General features: G+C 41.2%; 2 protein-coding genes and 1 long non-coding RNA gene across 6 annotated transcripts; 2 read left to right on the top strand and 1 right to left on the bottom strand.

The window, feature by feature from the left end:
* The first annotated feature begins 323 nt into the window (after positions 1–323).
* smo (smoothened, frizzled class receptor) lies at positions 324–12,022 on the top strand. Its single transcript, XM_030046227.1, has 12 exons — positions 324–1,199; positions 2,863–3,071; positions 3,565–3,774; positions 4,208–4,380; positions 4,922–5,141; positions 5,292–5,415; positions 5,625–5,717; positions 6,031–6,139; positions 6,732–6,917; positions 8,074–8,222; positions 8,932–9,066; positions 9,312–12,022. The coding sequence occupies exons 1-12, from the start codon at positions 938–940 to the stop codon at positions 9,932–9,934; spliced, it is 2,493 nt and encodes an 830-aa protein (XP_029902087.1). The 5' UTR covers positions 324–937; the 3' UTR covers positions 9,935–12,022.
* On the bottom strand, positions 1,767–6,709 carry LOC115355435 (uncharacterized). The gene is made up of 4 exons (XR_003927882.1): positions 6,618–6,709; positions 6,028–6,121; positions 5,009–5,175; positions 1,767–1,886 (listed from the first exon to the last, which is right to left on the bottom strand). It is a non-coding gene; the product is annotated as an uncharacterized LOC115355435 (long non-coding RNA).
* A 904-nt stretch (positions 12,023–12,926) lies between the features above and the next one.
* Positions 12,927–22,875, top strand: cax1 (cation/H+ exchanger protein 1). 4 transcript variants are annotated; one of them, XM_030045350.1, is made up of 20 exons: positions 12,927–13,106; positions 14,508–14,681; positions 15,145–15,278; positions 15,546–15,654; positions 15,858–15,974; positions 16,065–16,126; positions 16,349–16,531; positions 17,064–17,249; positions 17,843–17,942; positions 18,474–18,615; positions 18,802–18,985; positions 19,117–19,216; positions 19,338–19,456; positions 19,691–19,728; positions 19,893–20,143; positions 20,510–20,643; positions 21,042–21,136; positions 21,394–21,472; positions 21,564–21,672; positions 22,368–22,875. In XM_030045350.1, exons 1-20 carry the CDS (start codon positions 13,040–13,042, stop codon positions 22,439–22,441), a joined length of 2,457 nt encoding a protein of 818 aa, XP_029901210.1. In that variant the 5' UTR covers positions 12,927–13,039; the 3' UTR covers positions 22,442–22,875. The 4 variants fall into 4 exon arrangements, with proteins under 4 accessions (XP_029901210.1, XP_029901209.1, XP_029901212.1 ...); XM_030045349.1 differs by having other exon boundaries at positions 20,507–20,643; XM_030045352.1 differs by having other exon boundaries at positions 12,928–13,106; positions 19,893–20,020.
* Positions 22,876–23,171: the final 296 nt, after the last annotated feature.

The raw sequence follows: 23,171 nt of genomic DNA, 5'->3' as shown, positions 1-23,171 counted from the left end.
ATTGTGGAGGCAAAATGGTGTTGATAGTGTGTTGTCAATTTATGATTCAGACCCCCTAAAGGACAACTTGTTAAAATTTGTATTAATGCCTAGAGGAAAGTATCAAGTCATATGTATCAACATGTATCCTTTCAGGTGGGGGACTAAGTCTTATCACATATCTGTCTTGGGGTCCTGGATATGAGGAACTTTGGGAAACCCTACTATAAGGCACATTCTTCCACTTGAAGAGGGGGATGGGAGGGGAGGTTTTGTTGCCCTGGCTCTCCCCCACCATGTGCATACCAGAGCCATAAAAAACAAGCAGACATGAATCTGCAAGTGAGAGGAACAAAACAGAGACTCTAAAAGCCTTCGTCAGAAACTCAACCTGGGATCTCTGAAGAAAAACGCTTTTTGGGACACGTAGAGAGATACAGTATAATTTATCATCTTTTTCTCTGCAAGCAGAAAGGGGGCTGTGGAGAAAGGGGGTGGCGCATCTCAGCTAGAGATCCTATTACAGAGATCCAGACTTTTTCATCGCAAGTTTTTGGAGGTGGGGGGAGGGCGAATCTGTAACTTTCCCGGCCTGATTTCTTTATTATACCCAGCTTAAGCGCTTCAAAGGAATACTTTGTATGGCTGCAAGTTGATGATCAGTGTTTGTTTTATCTGAATACGGTTTGGAGCCGCTGCAGTGTGGATAATGAAGGGATTCAGAGCGATCCATCCAGGAACGGACAAGAAGTGCAAAGTAAAAAAGTTTGGGAGGACTGCGTGAAAACTTCGAAAAAGCCCCAAAACTTCCCCCTGACCATGCCGGATTTGCAAAGGTATTTGGAACCAAATGAAGAGAACTTCCTCCGTGCGTTTCTTGGATAGCTGGATTTTGAAGCGCTAGAATACAAAGTATCTTTTTTGGCACCAAGTTGCACAGTTCAATCTCTCTCCCAAGATGTCCTCCCAGAGCAGGAGCCCTATTGTTGGAGTTAACGGGATGCTTTGCGTCTGGGCCGCCTGGATCATGGTCACCGAGGCGGTGCTGTCTCCAAACGGGACCATATTCAATGATATCTGCAAGAAGACGACGACTTGCGAAGTGCTAAAATACAACACATGTCTGGGATCGCCTTTACCCTACACACACACATCTCTGATCCTGGCCGAGGACTCGAGCACCCAAGAGGAGGCTTTTGAGAAGCTGACCATGTGGTCTGGTAAGCTTTAACGGGTTAAACTACAGGCTAAAAGATGTTTTTATCACATTTTATCTAGTCCTTTATAGTAATACTAAACCACACTACAATCGCATAGAAATATTCTTCAATAAGCACAGAGACAGGATAAATCCCAACAGGAATATTGTAGTGAAACCACAGGAGATAAATAATTCCATGAAGTACAGTAAGGTCACTATAAATTCACTATACACCATCACAGGACACACTTTAAGCCTCTATCGGGATATTACAGTGATATTAGAGTGGTAACTTGGGAGCATACAGTCAAGTGCAAAATGCTCTCTATAAATTAAGTACCACGTATACACTACAGGAACAGGGATATTATAGTAATACCACAGGAAAGAAATGTCACATAGCATAACAGCAATGAACTCACTATTGGTTTTTATTTATTTATTTATTTATTTATTTATTTATTTCATAGTCAAATAGTAATAAAAACACTCTCACTTTTAAATGTGCATAGATATTAAGCAAAATTTCGTCCTAAAAGTTGACAAATATATATATTCCACTATAGAAATATTTCTTATTGATTGTTTATTTTGCTCCTTGTGATAATGAAGATAATTGACATAACAATGGACTGCCAATGATTGCAGCAGATTGGGGCACTTGGTTGAGAGGTCCCAGGTGCTGTCAGGTGTGTGGGAGGGGAGCCTGAGCAGGAAACAGAGGTTAAAAGCCATTAAAGATGACAATAGGAGTCACTCACAGGTGCTAACTTGCAGCAATAGAAGTGTCTCACTAATAAAGGTGTTAGGTGTTAAGTCAGAGTTCTTTTACATGCATATGCACTCATTAATGGCCTGTCCTGTCAGGCAGCAGTTCATTGAATCAGAGGTGTCATTACAGTCAAGGACTCTCAGAGTAGGGTTCGGCCACAGATCTCCATTTGATAGCTAAGGTACCTCAAGTCAGAAGATTTTTTATGTAAGATTTAGTTAAGAAATTGCCACTGCTGATAAAATAACAGCAATGGAGAGAACAAAATGTACCACGGGTCATTATGAAATAACATTCAATTTCTTTTTGCTTGGGAACCCCCTGGTCCCACCCAGTGGTCAACTATACAGTACACAAAACTTTTTATGCAGCTTTAATGGGCAATGCTAAGGGACTGAATTGCCTTAGCATTGAATGACATACAGTGGGGACCTCTTTCTGCTATGAAACTTTTTGTCCCATTTTCTAGATTTCCCCCCAAATAGTCTGGTGTATTACCAGTAAAATCCTCATGAGTATGGACATTTCAGAAAATCCACCTCTATCAGGTCTGTTCCCCAGTTTGTCAGTGTAGAGAGTTTTGTTCCCCAGTATAACTAGTCCTATTTTTTTTTCACCATAACCATCATAAAAAATATTCCTTGGCTTTGCAGCTGTCATCCCCATCTCCATAACATTAAATTATGGACAATGCTGGTAATCAGTCATCATATTATAATAATCACCAAACTGATACGCTATGTGTTCTTCTTATATATCAAAATATGAAACTCTGATTCAACTTTCCAGGTTTGTGAGCTCATTACATGATGATGACTGTCATCATTACTGATAAATCTGTCTTGTTGCCCATGTCTGATTGCTCATTTGTGTGTGTCAGGATATTAAACTAACTGTTTGTACTTTCCAGGTCTGCGGAACGCTCCTCGCTGCTGGTCAGTCATCCAGCCCTTGCTGTGTGCTGTCTATATGCCCAAATGTGAGAACGGGCGAGTGGAGCTGCCCAGCCAGAGTCTGTGTGCGGCCACACGTCGCCCATGTAGCATCGTTGACCAGGAGAGAGGCTGGCCCAACTTCCTCAAGTGTGAGGACAAGAGCAAATTCCCCATGGGCTGCTCGGTATGCACTGACATGATTTGTTGTGTACTGTTTGATGTAATGTCATGTGATATTTTAGGAACCACGGTTTATGAATCTGGTGGCAAGTGTCTTGCTAAAGGACAAAGGACACTTCAGCAGGGTTTATGGTTCCTTCTAATCACTAAGCCATCCTGCTGCATAAAGTTAATTTTTCTTTTTTTCTTTTTTTTTGTACAGAAGGACTCGCCAAAAGAGACAAGACCATAATACTCTGTTTTTCTTTTTTGTTTCTGATTTTAGGTCACGATACACAAAAACAGATCTGCAATAGATTCTTAATTTTGGTTTTTAGAGTATGTGTAATTGTCAAGTAATGATGCATGCATTTATCTTGAAAGGAGAGTTTAAATTCAGTAGTCTGCATTACTACCAAAGCATCTTTCAGCTGGTACTGTTATATAAACTGAGTTCTGTGTTGCCTGATGAGCCAAGCGTCATTATAAGCACATACATCTGATCCCGTCCTCCACAGAACGAGGTGCAGAAGCTGCGGTTCAACACGTCTGGCCAGTGTGAGGCCCCCTTGGTGAAGACGGACATCCAGTCGAGCTGGTACAAGGACGTGGAGGGCTGTGGCATCCAGTGTGACAATCCTCTGTTCACTGAGGAGGAGCATAATGATATGCATGCCTACATCGCCTACTTTGGCTCCATAACTCTCCTGTGCACCTTCTTCACTCTGGTGAGCCTTTTAGTACCCATAATTCCACATGTTCACTGTTGGACGTAACACTCAGTTGGCTAACATTTGTTTGGTTAGGTCAGAATGTCAGCTGATTTAAATATTTAGGCATGAAGGCAATGTCTCTTTTACACTTAAGTATTTTGTTGCGGCCTAATCTTTAACAGTCTTAAATTCAAAAGACACATACTCTGATAAAATGACAATATTCATAACAGAAAAAATCAGCATTAAACATAATTGTGGCTATTTTGAACTCTGTACTTAACAAATATTGATATTTTAGTGGCAGGAACTGCCTCAGGTAATTACTTCCTGAGGCAGGTAGGTGGATACATAGAATTTCCCCTCCTGTTTAGGAGTGCCCCATGGACCTATTATGGGCCCTTATCTTTTTATTCCTTTTTTGACTTCATCATCTCCCCTGTTACAGGCCACGTTTCTTGCCGACTGGAAGAACTCCAATCGCTACCCGGCTGTCATTCTCTTCTACATCAACGCCTGTTTCTTCGTGGGCAGTATTGGCTGGCTGGCCCAGTTTCTCGATGGAGCGCGCAAGGAGATCGTGTGCAAGAGCGACAACACCATGCGACTTGGGGAGCCCTCGTAAGTGACGAGTTTCAACGGATCAGTGAAAGATTAGATTGGATTCCATTTGGTTCGGTTGGTTTTAGAAAGTTTACAGATTTTTTTTTATCACTGCCTGCATCATTCAGTGAAGCAGAAATAACTAGGTTACTTTATGCATCTCTGTTTATCTAGTCATTGATTCAATGCTAATTTTGGAATATAAATCCATCCGTTCTTTGTTCCTTACCTCCTTCCTTCCTTCCTTCCTTCCTTCCTTCCTTCCTTTCCCTTTTCCCTCATTTTCAGTTCAGCCCATTTCAAATTCAAATTCAATTCAAGATGACTTAAATCACATTATTAATCACATTTAACATTTACTGCAGCATATCTCTATTAAAAAAGAACAGATTTCTCTCAGCAGTAACTCCCTCTCTTTGTTGGTTAGGCATGTGCTTAGGAATGAGAATAAAGTCAGACAAAAGCAGGACATGGTGTCATCCCTTTAGAAATGAACAGAGGCAGCTTTTAGCTACCCTTTTTAAAAAAAGCCCTCTTTATGGCCTTTCATCCTCTGCAGGTCTTCAGAGACGCTGTCATGTGTCACCATCTTCATCATTGTGTACTACTCCCTGATGTCGGGCGTGATCTGGTTCGTCATGCTTACCTACGCCTGGCACACGTCCTTCAAGGCTCTGGGCACCACCCACCAACCCCTGTCTGGCCGAACCTCCTACTTCCACATGGTCACCTGGTCCATCCCCTTCATCCTCACAGTGGCCATTCTGGCTATCGCTGAGGTGTGTGTGGAAATTGAAGCTTCACTCACCTACACTTGAAGCAAATGTGAACGAATGAATACACACTTTAACACAGTCTTTCCTGCTGTCTTCCATTTGCTGATCAGCTTGATAGTTTCTCATGTGTTGTGTCTGTGCGATACCCCACAGGTGGATGGAGACTCGGTGAGTGGGATCTGTTTTGTGGGCTACAAAAACTACCGATACCGCGCTGGCTTTGTGCTGGCACCCATTGGAGTGGTGCTTGTTGTGGGTGGCTACTTCCTCATTCGAGGTGAGTACCTTTCATCTGGAAACCAGTGACATGCTGTTTCACTCAGTAAGTGGGTGTTATACCTGCAAGTCCAGTGCTTTGGTGATCATCGTCTTAAATTCAGAGAACTGATTCTGAATTGAATCATTTGACTGTAAACTACATGCTATTTCAATGTCCATCCTCTGTATCAGCCACAGTAACATGTCTATGTTTATTTCTCTTTTTAGGGGTCATGACTTTGTTTTCCATCAAGAGTAACCATCCAGGACTTTTGAGTGAGAAAGCTGCCAGCAAAATCAACGAGACAATGCTAAGACTTGGTATGTTATTATTATCTGTTAATTATAATTCTTGCAGACGGGAATATTGAACCTGAAATAATGTTTGACCATCTGTGTGAACTGGATGTGTGACCTGGATAAACGGACCTGCAAAACCATCCTGGTCAAGATAAGGTTTGAGACCCAAGGCAAACTTCAGTTCAGTGTTCAACTAGTACATTTTAGGGTGTAGAGCTTGTCCTGTGTTTGCTTGATTTCTACCTATCATACAGCATTTTCTCCTTTCTGTATGATTGAGAGTGAGGTGTCTGGAATTTCTGACTCACCTTTTAATTTTGTGTCTCCTTACCAGGTATATTTGGATTCCTAGCTTTTGGCTTTGTCTTCATCACCTTCGGCTGCCACTTCTATGACTTCTTCAACCAGGCCGAATGGGAGAGGAGCTTCAGAGAATACGTGCTGTAAGTTTTGACATTTTTTTCTAATACGATTTTATGTTACCCAAACAAATAACTCAGTGCCACAGAGTTAAATGTATGTAGGCTTTAAATATAATACACTTCCTAAAGGTGTCAGAAACCTCCCGTTATTTTACAGTAAGGTGGTAAAGCTTTTACTCCTATCCAGCCTGAACCGATTCACATGCACATGCAAATGCACACGCAATTATATCTTATAAAAAGTCTACACCTGTCTGCTTTACTTCTAATTTATACCTAAGAACATAAATTACAACTATCTCTTTGGTTTACCCTTCACTATCAAGTACACAGAAATCCACAAACTGATGCTGTTGAGCCTCCAAACCACTGCTTAACCACTCAGCTGCAGCAGTGAATGCAGCTCTATTTCCCCACAGTGTTGACACTGGCTGGCTCGGAATTAATTTCACCTCAGAAATGTAAACCACCTTCCTGCCCTGACAAGTAAAAGACTTACTTATTCCAAAAACCCAGCATTTCAGTGCACCTCGGTTACATGACAAGCGGGTGTGAGAGGCAAACATGGCATGCTGCAGTCGTCGGCTGATCTTCTCTGTAATATTTCAAACAGGTGCGAAGCAAATGTGACAATCGCTTCTCAGACCAACAAGCCAATCCCTGAATGCGCCATTAAGAACCGGCCCAGCCTCATGGTGGAGAAAATCAACCTGTTCTCCATGTTTGGGACTGGAATCGCTATGAGTACCTGGGTGTGGACCAAAGCCACCATCCTTATCTGGAAACGTACCTGGTGCAAGTAAGAGAACATCATCTTTTTTCATTTTGACAGGATTTATGTAGATCTGATTATGAAGATTGCATTTAACAAGATCACAGCATGGCCACACTTGGCCTGGTTGCTATTTGTCTCCTGTGGCTGAATTTATTTACATCAGTCTCTGCATGACTTTTTCTCTAACTTCCTCTCCACCTCTTTCATTGCTTGTATGTGTATTTGTGGCTGCAAGCTTGTCCTCTTCCATATATGGTTTTGAGCATCTGATAGCAATGTGGGAAACATACCATTTTGCACACAGACCTATCACTTAATGCACCATTGAAAAGACAAGTGTTCCTTTATTCTCTCTGAGGACACAGAGTTCGCTGATCAAGGCCAGCAGTCCCAATCACATAGCATTTGCAAAGTATTTAGGATTGTTTTAGATAACTTAAGGTGTCAGCAAAAACTAGAAATTATTTCAGCTACTATTTGACCCAGATTGTCTCAAAACATAGTTGGATTTCTGTAATTTTGTTTTCTGAATATTGAAATCATGTCCTCTCTTATGTTCTTCATATACATGCATTCAAATAGATAGATAGAAAGATATGCTTTATTGTCATTGCATATTAATGTGCGTGCATGTGTGTGTGTGTGTGTGTGTGTGTGTGTGTGTGTGTGTGTGTGTGTGTGTGTGTGTGTGTGTGTGTGTGTGTGTGTGGTTCTGAGCCTGCCTGAGGGGAATGTGGTGAGCAGGGGTTTTCTGGGGTGTGAGGGGTTTCTTATAATGTTAGAGGCCCATTTGTGGAGAGTACCAGCAAAACATCAGGATGCTCTTTATAGTAGAGCTGTGCAAAAAAAAAAAATCTCTGATACAGCTGAATACTGCAATATTATTATTTGCAATACAGCATTGATTTTCAAGCCCGGTATCAATGGATATCATTTATACTCTTTTAATATGATGTTATCAATTCCTTTTCTGTGCAGTGCGCTGAGTACATTGTGGCAATACATTTTCAGTTAATTCTGTAGATTATTGCAATGTATCATGTTGTGAGCGATGCATCGTGATGGGTTTTATAAAGTGAGTTCCCTGCCAATCACCAACCCTAGTTTCAAATATCTGCACTCATATTATCACTGTCTTGTCTTCCTCGCGTATTCACTCATCTTCATGTTCCTGTGCCAGGATTATTGGCCGTAGTGACGATGAACCCAAAAGGTTAAAGAAGAGCAAGATGATTGCCAAGGCCTTCTCGAAGCGCAAGGAGCTCCACAAGGACCCGGAGAAGGAGCTGTCATTCAGCATGCACACCGTCTCACATGACGGCCCAGTGGGTGAGTGTGTTAGTGCATCACATTCGTTTTGACCTGCTTGAAAGACCACTAATTTTTCTCTATTTGTGCGGAGACTCACTTAATTGTCCCATATAGCAAAAAGCACCAGTTTGGTGCTTAAAAAGAGTCAAACAAACCATAAATGTATTCTCAGCTACAGTTTATGCCATGTCTGGTCTGTGTGTGTGTGTGTGTGTGTGGTTCCACCCTGTGGTAAGGAACTGTTGCTGCAGCCAGTCTTAGATGAATGATTCATTACAAATATTGATATTACAAATTTTCATATCTAATAAGATTTTTTCCACTTGACACCTATGTTAAGCTACTTCGGTGTTCAATTATATAGTTTTTAAAAATGGTGAAAATGGTGTCATGCTTGCTGATGTAATAATTTACTGCTTTCATGAACCAATGTGCAATATTTTCTTTTTGTGTTCATGATTGGGCTGAATGGATTTTCCATGCTTTTTTGTGGCTAGCAGCTTACAGAGCAAGGGACAATTGTTATGTCTGTATCTAAGAAGTGAACGACAGATTCCTCTGGTCATATAAGCAGTGAGGCTGCTGTGGCTGGTGTGCTTGTTTTCCATGGAGCGGTTCAGTGTTACCATGGCACCGCAGGGCTGCAGTTAACAGTATTTTTTGTATTTAAGCTTTTCTTTGATGTTTCTAAATGGAGAGTTTGTGGTTTGCCTCTACTCTTTTGTAGCTGGAATCAATTTTGACTTAAATGAGGCATCCAATGACATGTCGTCGGCCTGGGCGCAGCATGTGACGAAGATGGTGGCCAGGCGAGGCGCCATCCTGCCTCAGGATATCTCTGTTACCCCCACAGGCACACCAGGTGAGTGCTGAAGGGTTTTACAAAATGCTTTGCTTTTTATGAATCTTATGACCTCCCAAGTTTATCTCTTGAGTAAAATCACCTTTTCCTTTCCTCTTCGTGGCTTTACTTCTATCCATCCTTCCTTCCTTTCTCATATATTGTCTTCTGTCCTTCCTTTTATTTTTCCCTTTCCTGCCATCTTAGAAGGACGTATTTAACACAAGCTTTTTTCATGGTATTCATTTCACCGTCTTTTCTCCTAGTGCCTCCCCCAGAGGAGAGGAACAAGCTGTGGATGGTAGAGGCTGAGATCTCCCCGGAGATGATCAAGCGGAAAAAGAAGAAGAAGAAGAGGAAGAAGGAGGTACGTCCCATGGAGGAGGTGGTGGACCACCAGGGCTACCGCCAGCGTGAGTTTGGCCCCAGCTCTGTGCCCCGTCTGCCCAAACTGCCCTGCCATCCCAGCCTGGTCGCCAACCTGAGAGAGCAGCAGAGGCAGCGGCAGGACTTGGAGGAGGACATCCTGCCGGGGTCCTACCCAGATTTCCGACCCACCCACCCCCTGCCCTGTGAGGAGAGGCATCCCTACCTGCCATACCAGAGCGACCAGAGCAACCATGGGCTCAGCTTGCTCCCCAACTCGCTCAACCTCAGTGACCGCCCAGAGGATCTAGGCCTCAGCCCCCGTTGCCCCCTATCTGCTCCCTCCTGGCAGCCCAGCAGATCCTCCCGCTACCCTGGGGAGGTGGATCTCACTGCAGGGGTGTCAGAGAGGTTGGCCCACGTGGCACGAGTACCAGTAGGCCGGAGGGCAGGGTTCGGCCCCATCCACTCCCGGACCAATCTTATGGAGGCGGAGCTTATGGATGCTGACTCAGACTTCTAAGAGCGTGGCTACAGTACGTTCTGGGTGTTGCTTTGTGGTACACAGACTGTAAGCTAGAAAAAAGTGCTGGATACTTTCAAACTCTTACTAAGGTGCACCCTTTCCAAGTGTCCCGTGGTCAAGATGGAGTAAAGCCGGTCAGTTTTGTTTTGTTTGTTTGTCTTAAAAGGGAAAGGCTAAAGGAAAAAAAAAATATCATGTTGTAAATAAGTGGAATGATTAAAAAAAAAAAGATATTTTTTATACTTTTTATGTGTCCAGTAAAATTTCATAGGCAACTCCGTGATGACAGAACAAACGAGGCAGCTAAAATCTTCATGGCTTGAAACAAAGACATTAATCTGTGCCCCTTTTTCTATTATGGCAAGTGGCAGGTATCCTCTCAGTCCCGTTTGCCACAGCGTGAGCCCTGTAAGATAACTTGCTCACTTGTTTTGTGTCAGATGAGGTTACACAACAGTCACAGATGGATCGCCAAATGACCCCATCTGCTCTTGAACAAAAGTCAAGTAGTATTTGCAAGGTATTTCAGTGATTGTTTTAGGCTCCTTTAGGTACCAGCTGGATTGGGATTGCCACTCTGGACAATTTCACTGACAGAAAATTTCAAACATCATAGACAATTAGGAATTGTCCTGATGTGGTAAAGCCCACCCATGTAGTAAACCATGCAAGTTAAAATAAATATTGGAGACAACTTGCAGGTACTGTTCAACACGGGTGTACTGTTTTCTTTAAGTGTTACACTCCTCCCACAACGTGTAACTAATAATTATGTTTGTGTACAATTTGCCTGAGGTACTAGCCACATCTTCTTTGCTCTATTAATAATAATATTACAAAAGTTGACACAAAGTGGTAGACGTTTCAGAGATTGCATTTTTACGCCCCCCTCCCCTCATTTTATGTGACATGATTTCGTTACAGTAAATGTGTAATGTTATTAAGGCTTTTGAGTTAAAAAAAAAAAAACATACTAATTATTTGTATACACTCTATTGCCTGGTGCAGTAAATCAACAACTAGTTTAATTTACCTTAAGAAAAAAGATATATAACAGCTTTTCCATAGACTGAATGAAATGGCAGTCCTTGAATGAGTTCTCATTGTATATTTTAGTGTAGCGTTTCCCCAATGTTACAATTATTTCGAAAAGGGTTATTTTTTTACAGCAGTATTTCTACTTTCTTTTTGTACATATTTAAGGTAAACTCAGCTTTTATATGTGTTTTCTGTGCTGCTCAGTCCAGTTGTGAGCCTTTTTTCTGTGATGTACTGTAACCCTAAAATGGGTTAAATGTCTCTTTTTGTCCTCTCCGTTTTACTTTTTTGTGTTTCCATTCTGCAAAAATGCCCGTCTCTTGATTTCTCACTTCTTAAATGTGTGTATATACCGACTGGCCATAGTTATCTCAATATCGGTTATCACTTGTACAGATTTCTATTTCAAATCACTTGATTTCTATGCTGAGATGATAAAGAAAAGGGAAGAGTCAACTGCGCTATGAAAAATCACGCTATAAATGTACCTATGCTGTAACCAAAATGTCACCTAGTATTACCATGTCATGTTACACCATGAACTAATGATGCTGAAGTAGACTGTGATAGTCCTTAGCCAATGCAGATTAGTTTAAGCAAGTGCCTACGTATTGATGTGCGATGTGTATGAGAGAGGATTATTTATGTCATTACCTGGTCTTCTGCGTTAAGCCGGCTGTACAGCACTGCTATGAAACGAACACTGTAGACTTAGTGATTCATATATTTGGAGTTTTGCACCATAAGAAGACACTATATCTGATATCCACTCAACAAGATGATATTCATAGATCATTTTAACCTTGAAATGCACCCCCTTGTTAAGACTGTTTACCTCTGTTTGGTTGAAAACAAACCCCTCTGATTTTATGCCTTAATAAGTAGGTATAAATTCTGTTTTTGTAAGCTGTCACATTAATGGATGGTTGGCCTTTTAAGCCAATTTGGCTTCTTCTGTGTTGTCTCCCAGCTTTGGAAGAATCATTTCTGTCACTTTTATTGTGCAGCTGTACTTTTGTAAATGTAAATAAAAGTAATCGTACAGTTTTTCGCCAGTGTTTTCTTCTACCCTCTGAAGCCGTGCTGTCCCAGTTTATAGAGGTAAGCCACAGGGCAGTGAGAAACATGAGGAAGACGATTGTGATGCAGCACTTGCCATGACTACCTGATACATGCAGGATTTTCATTTACATTATGACATGACCTCACTGATATTACAAAATCCATCACGTTTTACAGCTTTTGGATAACAAAACATGGCAGGCCGTAAACATATAGTCTCATTGCTGTAAATGAGGGCTCCCTCTGATTTTTTTAAGGCCAAATAAAGGTTGAATGAATGATACAAGAACTTAATGTACTTATAATGAATAACCAGTGGCACTTAACCACTTTTTACCAAAATCTATGCATTTGATTTTTCAAACACCGCACATATTTTTTACCTTCTAATGTAGCCTACATTATGAGAAAAAAGATGTCATGTCTATATGTCTACTTTTTGTATAATATACAGTCAGTGATATCACTGCATGATTTGTAGTTGTAGGCCTACGTTCCTCTATATTTTGTTAAAGGATTAAAATAAATCTAGCAATGTTTTATATCACTCAGTTAAACAAATGAATGATGCAAAATACACAGTGACAGCAAACTTAGCCCAGGGATTATGAAGGAATTCATTCATGTATTTATTCACTTACTTAATTAGGCATGTAAATATAATATGAAATGAAAGGTTGATTTAAAATTACATTATTATTATTTTTTTAAATTTATTTCTTTAATATGAATTTAAAAAATGAAACCTGAAACTGCACCTGAAAAAAAGATGGGGAAAAAAGAGTGAGAGTACACATGAGCCTTAAGGACACTCTAGGTGTAACTAATAGGCTCATAATATAATATTTCCACGGCAGATAAAAGTAGGTGGTTTTCCACAGCCATCTCCCAGCATTCCACAGGGAGCTCCCAGCAGCGGGTGATTGGTGGACTTTATAACCGGGATGAGAGCAGGAGGCGCCGGGGGAGCAGGACAGGCGGCAGCGGCGGACAGATACAGACATGTCCCACAGAAAGACCCCAGGAGATGCGGAGACCCTGCGGAGAAGGTCAACGGTGGACAATTCAGGTGAGACGAAAATATTAAACTATGGACTGTTTTTCCTTCATGTCCTCCACGAGTTTTTCCTCTTTTTCTTAACCGTTTTTATTTGCCTCTGTGAAAAACCTCAATGAAAATGTATGTTCTCACTTAGGCACTTTCCTTAGGGTTGACAGAGGTGGACATTTGTCTACACGTTTGTTTAAATATTAACTCTGCAGTTAATTGGGTTTAATCATGCTTCATCCAAATCACCTGCGTTGGGAGGCTGCTCTACTTCAGTCAACAGGACTTTACCTCCGCGCTACATGAGTGAGTTCAAAATCAATCGGACAAAATATTTAAAAAATGGCGTTAAAGTCCAACATATTTGTTATATTCAGGTTAGAACTCAATATATCCATGTTGTTCACCTGTGGAGTAGAGCTGACTGACCGTTTCTAGCCTGAAATAAGAGTGTGTATAGAGCCAAATTGATGGAAGTCGTATGAGAATCGTCTCCGAGGTTTTCATAAAGTTTCAGTAAATCTTGTAAAAGCTTCTCAAAAACCTCATGGAAAATCTTTGTCTTCTGAATAAAATCTTATGGTCTCTGTTGGAGTTGGGTTGAATACTATCCACTGCTTTAATTTTTTTTTTTTTTTTTTTTTTTTTTGATTCCATTTTACCTTGTCAAGCTTTAGTCAGAGGATGATGATGGTTTTGTGAGATCCGCACCTGCAACATGTAATATACCTTGGTCCACTTAACACCAGCATACTTTAGTTTTTTAAAACTAAAGAAAACAGTGCAGTCCGTGAAGTTGTGAAATCCACTGTTGTAATCTGTTGATAATGCGATCAGACATGGCACAACAGAGCAGGCCTGATGTCTGGTTGACAGTGAAGAATATGGGAGCATATTGCATGACTGTCAGGAGTTTTTTGTTAGTCACACACATTTCCATGGGATAGCTCCAGTGCCCTGGTCCAGCAAGTGTGACCACCCTGCTGGGTCAGCAAAGTTCGCTTGTTTCAGAAAGTCACACCTTGCTTATAGTGTCATCATTAAATTCGTCACATGCAGTTTCTGGATTGGGTTGGATTCAGTCGCTTTTTTTTATAACGGCTTTAAAAAAAAAAAAAAATCTTGTGGATGTCACCTTAATTCAGCAGCTGGAAATGGAAGGTGAGAGTGGAAAAACAGTACATCCTGAAAAGTGAGTTCTGAGAGACCAAAATCTTAGCACCAGGTGAAGTCATCGTTGAATCAATAGTATTGATCAACAACCCTTTCAAGCCTTGCCTCTGCAGATATGCTATGGTCATTTCACGCTGTTGGGCAGTAAATCTGATTTATGTGTACATAATGCACCTTCATAACTGTAATTTGGATGCCATTTATTCCCCATCAAAGGAGCTCTGTTCTCTTTAACATTCCTGTCATCAGAGAGCCATGCAGATCCTGAGCAGCCTCACCAGTTTCTGCGGCGAGCGTCCCATAATGAAAGAATCTGTCCTGGCCATCACCACCCAGACCTGGCTGTGGCTGAGACCCCCTCCCCGGATGCTTCCCACCACTTCTGCCACTATACACCAAAATGCCTCATTGCTGTTCATAGAGGTGAGGCCACACACAGCCAGCTGTCCTCAAAGTCAAATCTCTCTTGATAGTGTTACATACAATAGATTCATATCATTATAAACTGTAAAATAAGTCATTGAGTATTGACTTCCCAAACACCTAAGTTTACATTTTCACTTGACAGAAACATATTTGGCTCTAGAAGTAAAAACAAGACTTATTTTGAGCTCTAAAGAGACAAGATAAAGGCTTAATGAGAAAGTTTAACATGGACAGGTAAGCAGTTATCCAGAAATACAGGAAGAAAATGAAGACCAATAACCCCTGTGTGTGGGGAAAATGGCTCAGGTGTTAGAAGAAAGGATGGTGACGGGGATCATCAAGTCATTGGGATAATAAAAGCTATTGAATTAGGTCCATGGAAGCTCATCTGTAGGCTGTAGGTTACTGGGTTTGCCCCTCTATCATGTGACACAGTTTTCTTAAAGTAGTTTCTACACAGGAGGGCAGTGTGGCCCCTCATGCCGGTCTACTCCATTACGGTATGGAGAGGAGGTTTGGCACGATGGCACCACCAAAACCACGATTAGAGCAGAGAATGAGGTGGAGGCCAACAGGGAGGCAAACAACTACAAGGTGAGCCATGTCAAGCACAGTAGGCATTTATTTTGCTAAAAAACTGAACAGATTTGGTTTGTTGGTCACTACTAGCTTAGCATGATGGATGAGTAGCATTTAACCCCATGGAAACAGCCTTACAATTTGTACATGGTGCATTCACTAATCTTTAAATGTTCTGACAACAGTTATCTCCAGCTCAAAGATTTTCATGGAATAAGATGATATTGTGTGTGTGTTCATTTTTCTTGGTGATGCATAACTGACGCCGTTTATTTTCTTAAGTTTGGCTTCAGAAAGTGGAAGGGAAATGTGACAGAGAGGCCCATTCAGGATCGGTCAGACATTGTCAAAGAGCTCTACTCGGATCTGTCCACTGTGAAACCGCAGGCAGGTCTGTTTCTTTGCCTCATTTTAATTTATTTCACTTCAATTCAGTTTGAAAGGAAGTTGCCAGAAAGTGTAGACCTAATATTTGTCCAAATAATAGAATGTCCTTGTTTTTAATTTTTAAAGGTTAAGGTCTCAGGGTCCTCTTTACCACAGCTGGATGATGGGCCAAATGCATTTGCTTGTACCATTTCTTCTCTTTTTCAGGCTCCGTTATCACCTTTGGAAACATCGTTTATGTGTTTTTATTTGGCTGGTGGATCTCTCTAATCTACTTTTTGATTTGTCCCGTGATGTTTTTCACAATCTGTGGTGCTCCTTATGGTAGGCATTCTTTAAAAAAAACCTGCACAATTCAAAAGTGTTATATGTGCCCCTGAACTGGGAAATCTGATAACTTTTTTCTTTTTCCAGGGAAACTGTGTTGGAGAATGACTTGTTTCTTCATTTGGCCATTTGGAAAGTCGATAGAGAAGGTAATGATATATCGAATAACACATAGTATCTAATGTCTTTTCAGCTTGTTTTTCATGTCCTCAGATACCTGCGGTAATTAGGGATGTAACGTTCAGAACATCCTGTGTATTCCTGTGTGTGTACATAGCTCTATGGAGCTACTATATCCTGTGTACACTGTCAATTGTAATACTCATTGGAATACTATCTCTTGTCTCTCGTCTGACCCCTGCTGCGGTCAGGCCAGTGATGTAATGAGGACATGTGTGAAATCTCCAAACTGTGAGGCAATCCCTGAGGAGACAGACACTGAGGACAGCAAGGATCTCACCAGGGTTAAGGACTCTGCCCCCATATTGGTGTCTTCGCCTGTCCCCATCGAGACCCCTGAACCAGAAGTCCGACCAAAAAAACGTTCCCACTGGGTGAGGAAATCTGAACCGCTTCATTCACTTAGTGACTTCAGCTCTGTCTTGGTAGCATTGGACCCTGTCAGCTGGCAAAATACCATAGCATATAGGTTACATGCAACCAACTGGAATTGAGTCAACAGCAAATTTGGTGCTAAAGTGACTAGTGCTGTTTCCTACGTGTGCCTAGCATTACCTGTGTTGGGTCATGCATATAATTCACATAGAAAGTAGGCATGCGAAAGTATTTAGATGGGGAAAAAAATAGAAGTGCTGATAAATTACAATGATGAACCTTAGTCATACAACATGTTCTGAAATATTCACCTATCCTAAAAAATGAATTACACAACTGCAAAGATTGATTATTACTAAAGAGATGTACAGCCTGTAAATATTGTGGTATGTTGATCCAGTCCATCCTGTGTAGGAGGCAGATGGCCTGCATCTGTGTCACTACCCTCATGGCCTAAGCTTTTCTTTCTTTTTTACTTCTTTTTTTCAAGGCTTTGCCTGAGTCAGCCTTTTCACATTTCCTTCCATACAGTGTCGCTTCAGCACCTATGTGTGGCTGCTCCTAGGCTACCCTGTGCTGGTTGTGGTCCACTCCCTGGTCTGCGTGATCTCATGGCTCCTGGTCTTCACCATCCCTGTGGCCAAGATGAATGCTCGCATCCTGGGCACCATCCTCCTCATGGCACCAGAGGACATCCACATCCAGACACCGGATAAGGTATGTGGCTATGCCCTGTAATGCCAGTGGTTAGTAGATTTCTGGGCAAAAGAAATACTGCACTTGTTAAACCAACACTGAACTTTTTACATGGTCACCTTGTGATAACCCTCTTACTGATTGTTGCAGGCTGTGTAGTGTATAACTGAAGGACTCTTTCAGCAGTACACCACTTATTACTGTCATTGAAGGCACTCTAGTTTCCTATTGCAGTTTGTGGTGAATTGTTCTAGAAGAAGCCAATCTAACTTAAGTATCTACTGCAACTTTTTTTTTTTTTTAATTTGCTTCTCTTACTTAAACCTCACCATTTAATTTGCCTTGTATATTTGTGTGTGCGTATATATGTATATAATTGTGTTTGAGGCAAGTGAAATAAGCTTTGAAATAAGACTGTCTGACATTTGTCAGAATTGAATTATTCAGATATATTTATTCTGTGACAGCTTATTAATGTGTGGTGTTTCGTGTGTGGATTTTATGCGTTTTTTAGACTTGTTTCTTGCTATATGGGATACTTGATCTTCGAAGCTCAGTATCTCAAAACACAGAACCTTATAATTCCAAGGTGTTAAGTTTGTTCTCTTTTGCAGACCCGTGGATATGAGACAAAGGTCCTCCTGTGCTGTTATCGAGCTTTCAATGTATACTACTACAAATACACTGTCCAGGGAATCAACATCTTTGCTCTCAGTATCCTTTTCTGTGGTTAAGGAAGTGCAGACTGGTAGACAAAGGGCTTTAAAGAGGCTCTAGCTCTAATCTACTAGGCTCAGCTGTGACACCCTCAGAAACCATGGCATTCATGCATTCATTGTTAAATACTCAGAATGAATCATGGTAGAGTTGTGGGGTAAGTGTGTTCTGTCAGCCTATGGCTCAAAAAATGGATGGGTACAACAGAAATTAGAAACCTGTTTTAGTAAATGCCTCTTGTCCTAAATGACACCATTGTCTGCAGGAGTTTCAGGGACAAGCGTGCAGGCAGTGGCACCTTCTACAATGACCAGCAGGAGTCAGGCAAACCCACATAGTCTTTTCAATTAAAAAAACAAACAAACAAAAAAACAGCAGGCAGATGGCTGAAGTCATGTAGCCATCCTGCTTGAGTAATACAGCATTATCCTCTTTCCAAACATTGTGTTGCAGATAAATTGTCACTGTGTTCAGTGTCTGTAAATCAGTATCGATTGCACTGTTGTCCTTAAGTCTGTGTCCCGTTAGACCTTCTTCCCTTGGTGTTGGTCACTTTGGTCATCGGCTACACAGACAGAGGACACCGTTACTTTAGCGCAGAAACCTGTTTTGCCCTAGCTATCACTTCCATCATCCCTCTCTCCTACTACATTGGCATGGGTATTGCAAGGTAAAGATTTTTGACTACTACATGTTAAGCGTGTTAAGCAGACTGTAGTCACTCCTGGTGCTGTGTAATCACAGAAACCAGTATAAGGGATATTGTTTCATTATGCATGTGCCTCTGAATTACTGGTGCCATAACACTTGAGTTGATTAGAGGTCTGGCTATTGCTGTATATGTGTATTCCTGCAGCATTTCAGCACAGAGTAACTTTGCGGTGGGAGCTGTGGTGAATGCGACCTTTGGCTCCATCACTGAGATGACGTTCTACATCACAGCACTGCTGCAGGGCCACCGTGCCGGCAGCAAGTGTTACGAGGAGATTGTCAAAGCTGCACTCACTGGGACCTTGCTGGGGTGCATACTGTTCATTCCAGTGAGTGTCTGACAGCAGTATGCAGTGTGTATGTGTGGTTTGGAGGAACAGATATGTATTAATTTAATTTATTTATTATCTGAAATAGGTAACTTCTTGTTGACTTTGTGTGTGTCTCCCTTGTTTGTCAGGGTATCTGCATGGTCATCGGGGGTATCAAGCACAGGGAGCAGCGGTTTAACAGCCGTTCAGCAGGGGTGAGCTCAGCCCTGCTCTTCATATCCATAGGAGGTATGGTCAGCAGCTCCATTTTATACACAAACACACTCCTAATCCATAATGCAGGAGGCATTATGGTATCAGTCGCTTCTTAGATCTCTCTACCTAGTACCTTCTGTACTATTGTCCCCAGGTGTGTTTGCTCCCACACTCTTCTCGAAGACTTACGGTAACCTGATGTGTGAGAGCTGCACCAACACCCCGGGCAACGCCAGCGCCCCCTTCATGTGCAAAGACTGTCACTACGACACGGTGGGCTGCTCCACTCAACTTCCCACTGACTTCCAGCTGGTCAGAGAGACACAAATAATCTTGTGACTCCAGTGGCAGTGTGTTGTAGATGATAGCAAGCAGCAACGCAGCTGTCAAACTGAGGGGGAAATTTTCTTGTTTTTTGTTGTGTCAACCTTATGTAATGTATAAACCACAGCCATGAGCACCTGTATGATCCTCTATATTTTTCCACTTCGTTCTTCATTTTAACAGAGTGAGACTGACCCACATTTGGTTCTGTCCCATATTGAGTAAGTACTGCTGATACATTAAATTTATTTTGCAACACTTTCCTAAAGAAACTGTTTCAACAAAATGCAGCAAAATAGTATGTCAGTGTCTCACAAATTCATTATTTATTGATTTTTTTTTTTTTTTATTTTATTTTATTTATTTTTTTATTGTGTATCCCCAGACCCCTGGTGTACACCATTTCCGTGATGCTGCCTGCTGCGTACCTGATAGGCCTCATCTTCACGCTGAAGACCCACTCCCATATCTATGATATTCACATCAGTGATGGTCATGGGGGCCATGGACATGGTCAGTGTCTACACGAGGGTGCCAGCACCTGCCACCCCAGTACTGGGGTCCCCGTTGGTCATCTACACGCAGATCACGCATGCATTAATGCCAGCATTATTTCCACCAGCTTCGGTGCATCAGGTGTGTCTAGTGAAACAGATGGGTGCATACAAGAGTAAAATTAGCTGTACTTGAAGCAACAAAAATGGAAAGTTTGAGTTTTGCCTGTTGCCTGCTTTTTACCATATTCTGTCAATGCATGTGAATGAGAGAAGGCCTTTCTCTTGCAGTGAGGTAAGTTGTAAATTTGTGCATGCTTGGTAGCTTTGGTGTGCATGCAGATATTCTTATGCATGTGAGGGTGATTAAGTGCATGTGTATAATGAATGTGAAATTTGAATGGATTCTGCATTGTTGTGAGTTGAAGCTTTTCTCCAATAGTAAGGTAAGTTTGAATATGTGCCAATGCTTGCCTTTCCACTTACTGTGTGTGTGTGCTACCAGCAGGCCACCATGTAGTCCACTGGTCCCGATGGAGGGCTCTGGCAGTACTGATTGTTGCCACGCTGCTGATGGCTGCCTGTGCTGACCTCACCACTGAGAACATCCAGCCTATTGTGGCCCATTCCTCCATCTCGCAGGTACTCACAAAAGCATTTAGCTTTGTAAGGGACAAAACTCTCTTGGCGTTATAAGTCTTTGGTTCACAAGACCATCTTGGCACGTAAGACCTACATAAAACCTTCAATTAAGTGGAAATTAAAAATGACACCAAAACTGGACTCGAAATTATTACTCACTAGCAGGGGAAGAATAAGCACTTTTGGTGCACTAAACTAACTGTGCACAACAAGAGGACTGAGAAAATAAATTCAGTATTTTGTGTAACCTCACTTTGCCAAAAATGTAGATTTAAAAACTTGTAGTAGAACACTACTTGAGCTCAGCAATTAATTTGTAAGCTTTTTATTTGGCTCGACCCTGGTCTCCCCCAGTCTGTTCCAGTGTGCTGAAAGCTGTCACTGTCTCCCCTCTGCAGTACTTCATTGGTGTCACAGTGCTGGCCATGGTGCCAGAGCTGCCTGAGATTGTCAATGGGATCCAGTTTGCACTGCAGAACAATATCAGCCTTAGGTACAGTATGAGCCATTAAATTGCAGTTGTAGCTGTAGTTGCCGTTTTAGTAAATGAGAGGTAAGACGATTAATGCTGTGTAAATACTTGCACAATAAAGTTGCATAATATACTTAAAAAATTGTGGATGCACAGTTTACAATTGTAAATCTTACACACATAAATACATTAATTATTGTAGATATTTTTACCTTGCAGAAACATAGCAATTTTGTCACTACAATACCTTTTTAACTTTTGTACATGTTTGCTGTCAGTCTTGAAGTGGGCAGTTGTATAGCTGTGCAGGTCTGCATGATTCAAATCCCCCTGCTCATCCTCTTCAATGCATTCTATGTAAGTTAAAATTTCCATCAACAAAGCAGTTTAAGTTTTTTTTGTTTGTTTGTTTGTTTGTAATTGAATTGTTTAATCATTACTTTTCCAGGATGTGGGCTTTGTGCTCGTCTTCAGTGATATCCATCTCTGGGCGAGCATCTTCAGTGTCATTCTGGTCAACTATATCTTCATGGATGGAAAATGTGACTATTTTCAGGGTCAGTTAAAACAAAATTTCCCCACACAGACATAAATAGAGAATATTAATCAGCTTTATCAAAACAGGCTGTTTGAATAAAGATGTTACAACCAGTATTATCTACACTTAAACACCCAAACCATGCAGATTCATGATCTGCCAAGCAGAGGATGATAATGTCTGTGGTCTTGCCATGTAGTCTGGCCAGTCATTGATAACTCTGACCATGTAGATGTATCAGCAGGTAAAATGTACTGTGGCCACTTTATTAGGTCCACCTGCATAATCTAATACAGTTGTTTTGCCATAAAGTTTACTTTTTTGATGCCTATGCTCTGGTTTTCTTTGTCACAGTAATAGAGGTGATCATTCAGTTCTGTTTGGCATAGAGCTCATAGTTAATGGTGCTGTGGTACTGGACTGCATTTTATTGAGGTGTTTCTTCTATTGTCCCCCTCATGTATATAAATACGGAGGACAAAAAATTAGAAACACCTCAATATAATGTAGTCCAAAATAAGACCTCTGTGAACTACAACGTCTATAGTAAAAGAATTCAATTCACACATTCTCCACAATGGCAACAAAAACTGAACATAAACTTTCTTAAAAGGTAGAATTTGCGACAGAGCTGTTGCATTGAACTACAGTAGATTGTACGGGTGGAGCTAATAAAGTGGCCAATGAGTGTATAATGCTCTGTTTTGTCTGCAGGTACTGCTCTCGTTGCAGTGTATCTCATCCTCCTGGCCGTCTACTTCTTCGCTCCGTCGCCTCGCTCTTGTTGATCTGCTTGCTGAAGTGGAATCAAGTGCAACACTACTGTGCCACTATTAGAGGCCTCTGTTCAGTAATGTGGATTATACATTACTTGTGCCACAAAAGTTAGTTTTCAAGCTGATCCAGTTCTGTTATGTCCATGGATCCGTAAATGAATGAGTGATGTTTTGTATCTTTAAATGGGATTCAGAGACAGATTTGTCCTCCATCTTTAAAAAAATAAAATAAATGTGGAAGCACTTTTGCACTTGTATTGTAATGTCAGTCTACACTATTTATTTTTGTACTTGTGTATCATGGAAAGTGCAGATGGATAGAAATCTTGTAATTTTGTAAAGATGGGTATGAATTGTTGTAATAGGTGGTTATATTGTAATAAGTGCACTGATTTATACAACTGTCATTGGCTGCTGTTATTAAATAAGATCAGTTTCTCAACCAATACTCTCCACTACATGTATGATTCTCTTATAGCTTGAAAACGTGGTGTTTGTAAGAAGGGTGCATGACTATTAGATTTCATTTTGATTATGGCTGGCTTTTTGTCTCAAGCTTATAAGAGTTGATGGATCGTCAGTCTTTCGGCTAAATTAACAGCAGAAATGGCACGCAAATGTGACCAGACTTATCCTAGTCAAGTATTTACAAAGTGGGTTTACGTGGCTAAAAGTAGTCAGCAGTTATGTTATGCATGAAATGCTACATACGATCTAAAAGCATCAAAACTGAATTATTTCA

The sequence above is a fragment of the Myripristis murdjan genome, chromosome 23 (assembly GCF_902150065.1).
Source record: "Myripristis murdjan chromosome 23, fMyrMur1.1, whole genome shotgun sequence".
NCBI lineage: Eukaryota > Metazoa > Chordata > Actinopteri > Holocentriformes > Holocentridae > Myripristis > Myripristis murdjan.
The sequence above is the reverse complement of the archived record's forward strand: the minus strand, read 5'-3'. Positions and strand labels throughout refer to the sequence as shown.